This window comes from Ailuropoda melanoleuca, unplaced genomic scaffold (genome assembly GCF_002007445.2).
Source record: "Ailuropoda melanoleuca isolate Jingjing unplaced genomic scaffold, ASM200744v2 unplaced-scaffold7871, whole genome shotgun sequence".
Lineage (NCBI taxonomy): Eukaryota > Metazoa > Chordata > Mammalia > Carnivora > Ursidae > Ailuropoda > Ailuropoda melanoleuca.
The window spans coordinates 1,557-11,381 of record NW_023253182.1 but is presented as its reverse complement, the minus strand read 5'-3'; the positions used below and the strand labels follow the sequence as shown (position 1 = coordinate 11,381).

The window sequence follows — 9,825 nt, the reverse complement described above, 5'->3', positions numbered from 1 at the left end:
GGGACAGCGTGGTTGAGGGGGTTCACGATGGTTCCATGCTGACCCTTCCCCTGAGCTCTGGGCAGTGCTAATCCCTGAAGCAATGGCTGCCTGTTCTCCTTGGCACCAAGCACACAGGCCGGCTCCACCCTGACCTCACCACATCCTCAGTGCACGTTCCACTGGGCCATAGACAGTGGTCGGGCCCTTGGGAGAGAATATTTCCCCAAAAGCCCAAGTAGACTCATTATATTCGGTAAAGTCTGATGGGCCCTTCTCTGCTATCCTCCCTTGTATCCACCAAGTCTGCACCCTCTCTTCATTTTTACCTTGCACAGTCCTCAGAAGACACAATCCCATTGATTAGATCAGAAGTAAAAGCCTTGGATAATCATCTCGTTATTGAAATAAGTGCAATAGAGGTACGGTCACATAGTCTTCCAGTGAGACTGTCCGAAGAGCGTCCTAACTCTGGCATCAATCCTAACATGAGATCGGTGTCTCAATCTCCCTAGTAGGGAGTAGCTCAGGGAATTATGTAACTGAATTTTTTACATTTCTCCAGCATGGTAAGTGGTACCTTTATCTGAATAAACGACACAATAACAGCTGTGCATTGGTGGGTGTTTTAATAAATCACATTCTCCAGAAGCCCCATGTTTTCACCAATCCTATCATCTTTTCCTTTCTCCAAGCTATTAACATCCAAGCTGTCATTGACCACCAGAGAAACATTTGTCATCTAAGAGTGAACGTAATTTATTGTTTCCATATTCCCTATTGGGTTGCAAGCTATAAATATAACTAAAATCTGAAAATCAACCAGAAACACAGGTAGTCTCAGAGAGAAGTAGACTATTCCTAATAAAGACAGCATATGGCCAACTAGAGAGAGTGCTTAAAGTAGCTCCTTTGAATATCTTTGTCCAAGATTTCTTTACAGAAAAGGTTTCAATAGCCATATTCATTTCTTTCCATGTAATCAGAAATGTTGGCATAGATAACTCCTGGTATGAAGCACCGAGGATATAGNAAATCTGAAAATCAACCAGAAACACAGGTAGTCTCAGAGAGAAGTAGACTATTCCTAATAAAGACAGCATATGGCCAACTAGAGAGAGTGCTTAAAGTAGCTCCTTTGAATATCTTTGTCCAAGATTTCTTTACAGAAAAGGTTTCAATAGCCATATTCATTTCTTTCCATGTAATCAGAAATGTTGGCATAGATAACTCCTGGTATGAAGCACTGAGGATATAGTCCTTGTGCAGTATTCTTGCCAAAACTGAAACTCTTATTCCAATCAATAGAAAACGTCAAGCAAATCTGATGAGCAGAACAAACTTCAAAAGAACTGTCCAGTACACTGCACGAGTTTCAAGATCATGAAAGATACACAGAATGAGATAATCATCACAGATTGGAGAAAAGTAAGGAGACAGGGCAATGCATATCATGTAGATTCTTGGATTTTATCCTAGGACATAAATGCTTTATATTAGGACACAGGGCTTTAATGGAAAAATCAGTGAATCTGAATATGGATTGTCTATTAGCTCATAGCATTGTATCAATGTTAATTTCCTGGCTAAGATAATTATAGTAAGGTGGTGTAAGTTGTTCAATTAGGGAAAGCTGGAGAGAGAGTGTATGGAAACGGTCTTAATATTTTTGAAATTTCCTGTAAGTCTAAAATGATGTCAAAATAAATTAAAATATGTAATCAAAAGGATTTAAAATAAGAAAAGAGTACGAGTTCCTATTGCACTGCTCCGCGGTGTCAATCTCTTTTCCCTCCTTTCCCTATTTGTAATTCCCTTTCGTTTTCTTTCATTTACTTATGTTTTGAAGTCTAGTTGAGATGCAATGTTAGGTCAGCATCAGGTGCACAACAGAGTGATTCAAGAACCTGTATGTTACTCTCTGCTCACCACAGTGGAGCTCCCGTCTGTCTCCACAGGACGCTGTTGTAATACCATTGACCTGTTGCCTGGGCTGCAGGTTCATCGTCAAGACTCATTCATTCCATAACTAGAAGCCTGTACCCCTCCCCTGACCCATCTTTCCCGTTTCCCACCTCCTTCCTCTCTGGCAGCCATCACTTTTTTCTCTGTATTTATTGGTCTGATTTCTACATTTTGTTGTTTGTTTGTTTTGATTTCTAGATTCAACATACAAATAAATCATATGGCATTTGGCTTTCTCTGTCTGACTTATTTCACTTAGCAGAATATCCTCTAGGTCCATCCATGCGGTCACAAATGGAAAGATTTCATTGTTTCTTATGGCTGAGTGATATTCCGTTGTACATACATATGACCTATTCTTCATCCATTCATTTATCAATGGATTATTATTATCTATAAGATAATATAATCTTATAATTACAATTATAAGATTATGATATCTATAATATAATAAGATTAAATTATCTAATCATTTGTTGATGGATATATATTATCTTTTCAAACTGGTGTTTTGATTTTCTTCGAATAAATACCCAGGAGTGGAGTTACTGGATTGTATGGTAGTCCTATTTTTAAGTTTTTGAGGAAACTCCATACTCTTTAAACTCCATACTGTTTTCCACACTGGTTGAACCAATATACGTTCCCACCAACAGTGCACAGGGGTCCTTTTTCTCCACATCCTCACCAACACTTGTTCTTTCTTTTCCTTTTGGTCCTAGCCATTCTGGCAGGTGTAAGGGGATATCTCATTGAGGTTTTGATTTGCATTTCCCTGATGTGATGTTGAGCATCTTTTCATGTGTCTATTGGCCATCCCAGGTCTTCTCTGGAAAAATGCCAGTTCAGGTTCTCTGTACATTTTTTTTTAAAGATTTTATTTATTTATTCAACAGAGATAGAGACAGCCAGCGAGAGAGGGAACACAAGCAAGGGAAGTGGGAGAGGAAGAAGCAGGCTCATAGCGGAGGAGCCTGATGTGGGGCTCGATTCGAGAACGCTGGGATCACGCCCTGAGCCAAAGGCAGACGCTTAACTGCTGTGCCACCCAGGCGCCCCTCTGTACATTTTTAATCAGATTACTTGTTTCATTGGTGGTGAGCTGTACAAGTACTTTTTATATTTTGGATATTAGCTCCTTGTTGGATGTATCATTTGCAAATATCATCTCCTGCTTCGCAGGTTGCTTTTTCGTTTGCTGATGGTTTCCTCTGCTGTGCAGAAGTTTTTCAGTCGGTGAAGTCCTAATAGTTTATTTTTGCTTTTATTTTCTTTGTCTAAAAACATTTATCTAGAGAAATGTTTCCAAGGCTAATGTCAAAGAGATCACTGCCTATGTTCTCTTCAAGAAATTTTATGCTTTCAGGTCTTACACTTAGGTCTTTAATCCATTTGAGTGTATTGTTACCTTCATTTCATTCTTTCACATGTGCCTGTCCAGTTTTCCCAACACCATTTGTTGAAGAAACATCCCCATTGTGTACTCTTGTCTCCTTCATCATAGATTAATTGACTACATATGCACAGGTTTAATTCTGGACTCTCTATTCTGTTCTATTGACCTTTATGTCTATTTTATGCCAATACCATACTGATTTCATTACTATAGCTTTGGAGTATACTTTTCAGTCTAGGATTGTGATACCTCTAGCTTTGTTCTTCTTTCTCAAGATTGCTGTGGCTACTCAGGGTCAACCTTTTAAATAGAAGTGTAAAATGAGCCTGGAAAAAGCTAACGAACTAGAAATGTAGCAGGGAAACAGAAAGATCATTTTACTATGTCCCTCCCACCTCTTAGGCAGCATAGATTGTATCTCTATTAGTTTTGCTCCAAGCACAGACAATCTTTCATGGCACTTTGCTCACATGAGAGGTCATACACCCCTCCTGCTGGCTCTCTCCATATGGCTGCACCCACAGGGGATTTGCATATTGTCCCCTAGGGAGGACCTTCCCTTGCCAGTCTGAGATAAAAGATCAACTCTCCACTTGTCTTTACCGACCAGGACTCATCCCTTTCACTTGTCAGAATGAGGTTCCCTGCTCAGCTCCTGGGGCTACTCATGCTCTGGTTTCCAGGTAAGGACAGAATGTCCGAAGAGGAAGGAACGTGGGATTGTTAGGATGAATTCTGAGGGCACCATACTTTCCCACATAAATTTAGTTTCCACGTGAGATGGATGTCTTCCTACTGGGATGGGGCACGTGACTTATAGATCTGTGGGAGAGGAAGAGCCCTGAAGGAACAGGACCTGTATGTCCTCTGCTGACTACGTGGCACCGAAGAGGGGGAGGGTTTAGGTGACCTCAGTAGATCCCGTCGTGTCTTGCCAATCTCTGGTTCTTTTTTGAAATTGGAAAGGTTTGAGTTTTGAATAAAGTCCCTTAAAAACCCTTTTAGACTGAAATACAGAGCAAAGGGAAATTACGGGAATTTCCCACAATGTTTGCACTTAACCTTGCACTTCTCTCTTCTTACTTTAGGATCCACTGGGGATATTGTGATGACACAGACCCCAGTGTCCCTGCCCGTCACCCTTGGAGAGCCGGCCTCCATCTCCTGCAAGGCCAGTCAGAGCCTCCTGCACAGTAATGGATATAATTACTTGTATTGGTTCCGGCAGAAACCGGGCCATTCTCCACAGCCCCTGATCTATGCAGCTTCTAACCGTTTCACTGGGGTCCCAGACAGGTTCAGTGGCAGTGGGTCAGGGACAGATTTCACCCTCAAAATCAGCAGGGTGGAGGCTGACGATGTGGGAGTGTATTACTGCGAGCAAGCTATACAGTATCCTCGCACAGTGGTTCAGGCCCGAACACAAACCTCCCCGCCTGGGGGTCCAGCTGCCCCAGTGAGGAGCTTCTCTGGGGACTCACAGGACACTCTCTGAGTCTGTGTCAGAGGAAGGAGCTGGAGGACCCAGGGGAGCAGCTTGCAGCTGGGCGTCAGGCTGCACGCATTAAGGCCCTCCTGGCTGCCCAGCCTGGCATGGCAGAAGCAGCAGGGGAGTGTAGGGGGTCCTGTCCCATGAGGAACCAGTTATGGTGAAGGGAAGAGCTCCTGACGGCTCCCCCTAGTCCTCTGTGCCATGCATGTATCGTCAAATAAATACAGTCACTCTTGTAACCAGAGAAGTGTCATAGACGTCTGCCGGGAACGGTAATACCTATTGGAAACAAGCAGTGTGGGCTATGTTTTCACAGGATCGCATATGGTAATATTGGTATTTTGTCCCGTTCTCCTTTCCTACTTCTCTACTTACACTACCCCTCTGTGAACATGCTCAAGACAGTGTTCTACACAAGCTGCCCTCAAGGAGAGTGTGGGTGAGAAAAATTAGGAAAAGTGTCTAATTCTGATAAAATCAAAATAAACATTTATAAATGTTTGCTTATTGTAATATTCCAATGCCAAGTGTCTTTGATTCCCTTCAACTACGTTTTCTGAGTGAAAATGGAGTTCTTGCAATTTCCAAATTTGGACTCTGAAAGTAAACAGCAAAAAGTATGATTGAGATTAAAGTTACAGTTCTGCATCTCAGGAAAAGCCAGAGTATATGGGATTTTTCTTTCTCTCCGAAATGGTAAGGGTGTTAACTATATTGAACTTACACACTGCTGTAGACAGTATGAATTTGATACTCCATTGCTGTAAGAAAAGTTTGTGAACAATTAAAAAATGACTTATTTTCACATGATGTGGTCATTAACTAAAAATGACCCTGAATAATATATTTTTTGGAAATCTATAGAAAACTGATGCATGCAATAGATTCCATTCAAGAGTGCTGCAACGTGACCCCTGACCTAACAATGGGTCATGTCGTTTGTCATCACACATGTGATAGGAGTAAAGTAATGGAATTGAGACAACAACTCATCCTATTTCTAGCTGAGAAGAAAAAGTGTATTAGAGATGATTGCCTCTTCTCAGATAACGAATATCATGGCAAAGGCAATAAAATGCAATGTGTCAATTCCGGTACTTTTTACAGTGTGTGAACAAATGCCTCTACCAATCCAGCAGACTGGAGCCCGTAGATCATGGAATTTATGACAGTAAAGTAATTTTGAATATTGATTAAGTGCATGATGAGATGGAAAGAGATGAAGAAAGCAGTGGAAGGAAATGCAACGAGAGCTGGAAGACCAGAGGCTCAGCAGGGCCATAGTCATCTTCTCCCACAAGATTGACACACCTTGTGATCTGGAATTTCTGCTTTGATGTCGGACAGGAGAGACAGCCAAACTCCCTCAGCGTGTTGAGATAGGTAGAGGAATCCTACAAGATGCTTGTATCCCAATGGCACTGCATTCAAAACAAATAAATGATCTTATAAAACTGAAAGGTAACACCAAGGAGAATCAGAAGACAATCAAACTGGCTGTTACACAGAAATCTGAAAATACAGATGATGGAATGTGACAAGATTTCTCTGTCTCTAAGATCACAGTCTAGAGGTGGGCAGGCTCCCTTGGTGAGGGAAGTGGTTCTGCTGCATTAGGTCACTTGGGTTTTCCCCAGCTGGTCATTGTGTGTAGTGATTAGAGTCCTCATTCCTAATTTCAGCAGCTGGTTTCAAATCCTATTTATTTATTTATTTATTTATTTATTTATTTATTTATAGATTATTTTTTGTTTTGTTTTTAACTGATGTCCACACCCACCATGGGACTCATGCTTACAACCCCGAGATCAAGAATCACANCACCCACCATGGGACTCATGCTTACAACCCCGAGATCAAGAATCACATGCTGGGGCGCCTGGGTGGCACAGCGGTTAAGCGTCTGCCTTCAGCTCAGGGCGTGATCCTGGCGTTATGGGATCGAGCCCCACATCAGGCTCTTCCTCTATGAGCCTGCTTCTTCCTCTCCCACTCCCCCTGCTTGTGTTCCCTCTCTCGCTGGCTGTCTCTATCTCTGTTGAATAAAGAAATTTTAAAAAAAAATCTTAAAAAAAAAAAAAAGAATCACATGCTGTACTGACTGAGCCAGCAAGGTGCCCCCAAACCTTTTCATTCGTGCACTGGTGGTCACTATTTCAAAATATATGGCACGTCTGAAAGGAGAGTCTCCGAAGTCTACAGGATTTCATACCTAAGCCAGCCTCTTTATGTCATGTACTTATATGATAGGACTAATGGATGCCATAGTCATGAGTCTACTGTTACATTATGTTCATGACAAAGTACGTTCCTTTTCCCAACCAATACTCTCATCTGTAGCCCAAAACTCTGTGAAATCTTGGATGGTGACGGCAGCTGAGCCTACTGGGTCAGGAAGGCTTAACTGCATCTGGAACACAGCTAATCCCAGGACTGATGCATCACACCCACTCCAAGGTAACGGATAAGATGTACAAAATTAGGAATAAGTGGTTGGGTGTCTTAGTGCCTGCTGGTGTCAGCTCAGATACCCAGAGGTGACAATAATTAACTCTACCCCAGTGGAGATGGTGGTGGTGGGCTCATGCCATTGGATATGCAAGTGCTCCACCTATGTTACTATGACTGTGTCCCTCATGAACATAGGGACCAAATCCCATGGAACTTGAGACAAGGACTGAGGACAGCTCAGCTGCTCAGAGGTATAAGCTTGTTTCTTTTGGTGTCTCATCTGAGCAGCATGCTCTGCTTAATTTTGACAAAACACTGAGTTCCACTGACAAAGTCCACTGCCTTCTGGACATCAACAGTCCTTTGTCAAATCTCCTAATAGTGATCTTGCAATTTTCTCTTCCCAAGCACTTGATTCTTCAGACATCCAGGAAACCATGTCCACCCTTATCTCAGGCCAGGTCCTTGTCTAAGTTCTAGGTTCTATGATTTTGTGTGTTTGTGGGAGTTGGAGGCATAAAGACAGGAAACCATTATAAGTGAAGCCCCGGGCATGTTAGCCATGCTGTACCAATGGCTAGAGAAGCTGAACAGTTGGAAGAGTTGAGGAATTCTACTCTCTTCCTGTGTTCACTTCTCATTTCATATCCGAAGCACCAAAGCAGCCTCATGTTCTCCTAGATATGGCTAATCTCCAAGTGTCTTTAAAACAGAATTTTGGTCAAGAAAATTGAGATACAACATAGAGAATGGGACTTGGGTCTCCTCACCCCAAGTGTGTTTGCAGGATTCCCTCCTTCTCAGGCAGTGCAATTGTTGTGTGTCACTTTGTCTAGTTAGTCTGTGGGTGATTTCAGATCAGCAGGAAGTTTAATGTTGACAGACAAGGAGACTTCATGCAGCACACGATCCCCCAGGTACCTTTATGGATGAGGTGTGATCTCTATCTGATATTTATATTTATATCAAGAAAGGAAACAAAAGTAAGTCAGACATTTGGATGCTGATTCATGTGAAACAGAAGAAGAATGTGGCCTTGAGGGTACCGAGCAGTCGGACACGAAAGCACACCTGTTTCTCCCAGTGTTGTCAGAGACCATCGCACTCAGAGGGTAAACACGTTCATGGAGTCTTTCCTGAGCCCCCTGCCTCCAGAAAGCTTGTCCGTGTATTTATCTTTGTGGGTGACAATTCACAGTTATTTATGCAAGGCCACCAGCTCCAGTTACAGGTGACTCAGGGTTCAGGGCTCTGCTCCAGCCCACCTGCAGCTGGGGAGCTCCCACGTTGGGCACGTTGATCTCACTCAAGGACAAACAAACTCTACTGTAATCAGAAGGAAGAACCTCCCTTTGGATCCAGGAGGTGACCAGGCCTCCATGTCTCTAATCTTGTCCATGGCAGTGTGGGCCCGGCTGTTTGGGTTGACACAGTCTAGAGAACACAGTGCACAGAAAGGGGAACAGTGACACAGTCTCCATCCCCCTAAAGGGACTGCCGGATAACAGACTCAGACCCCAAGGAGACGGTCTCCCCAAGTCACACAGTCACACACTGGCTTCCAGCTTTGTGGACCTCAAACCAACAGCATCTGACAACAGAGACAAAGTACAATGAGACCCACCTGCCTAAGTCCTTCTTAATTTAGTGGATGATGGTCAAGGTTGGAGAGTCCCAGAGGTCGATGCTCAGCTGGACCTCATGTTCTTTGTACTTCTACCCATAGAAAGTCTTATGTCTTATTTCTAGATGCTGTGGAGTGACGGGGGTTTGATCATGGGTTGTGCGTCCAGACCACCATACACTTTTTTCATCTACAAGAGAGAGAAATTCTTCTGTAAGATTAGGACGTAGTATCCTTTCTCCCCTTTGGTAAGGCTGCCAATTCTATTTATGGAGGGTCCACCACAGTGTGACCACATCGAAGTGAACTAACTATATCTGCAATGACTCTTTTCAAATACGGTCACATTCTGAGGTCCTGGGGTCTAATACTTTGACATAAATTGGGAGAGACACAATTCAGTCAATAACGATGTGTAGGAACAATTCCTTGCACATTTAAAGTAGTCCTACCAGCTGGCTTTATACCTGATAGAGTTCCCTGTTTCTCTCTTTTTTTGTTTCTTTAAGTGCTTAATTTTCTGCCATCTTTCACTGGCCTATTTAATGAGGAGGACTGGAATTATTGGGACACAGACAGCTACCTCTAATAGAGAAAAGTATTTTTATAGTTGCCTTCAGAAGCCAGAAGTGAGACCTGGAGTCACTCTCCTTAGAATGATAAAAGGACCAGGCCAAGAAAACCGAAAAAATAAACTAATGCAGCAGAATGATGGAGTATAGCATACTGTCACTAGTGAAATGTAGGACGTATGTATTCCACACCCGCCCCATACACAGCCTCACTCAGCGACCAGGATTCTTGCCCCAGAGTTCAGAGTCGAAAGGTTGACAAAATCTTGCTCAGTTATGTTCTCAGCATTGTTTGAAAATGGTATTCTTGAGAATTTCCTAGAAGATATTGAGGCCAAACAGTCTT

The 9,825-nt window shown here is 42.7% G+C and overlaps 1 long non-coding RNA gene and 1 gene segment (V, D, J or C); one reads left to right on the top strand and one right to left on the bottom strand.

The window, feature by feature from the left end:
• Positions 1-9,378, bottom strand: part of LOC117800783 — a 16,101-nt gene extending 6,723 nt beyond the window's left edge. The window contains exons 1-2 of the long non-coding RNA XR_004623168.1: positions 8,908-9,378; positions 6,144-6,253 (exon numbers count right to left, since the gene is read on the bottom strand). This is a non-coding gene — a long non-coding RNA (uncharacterized LOC117800783). The remainder of the gene's footprint in view (positions 1-6,143; positions 6,254-8,907) is intronic.
• Positions 3,869-4,850, top strand: LOC117800782. The segment is given in 2 exon segments: positions 3,869-4,023; positions 4,429-4,850. Coding segments are annotated over 2 exon segments (456 nt in total).
• Positions 9,379-9,825: the final 447 nt, after the last annotated feature.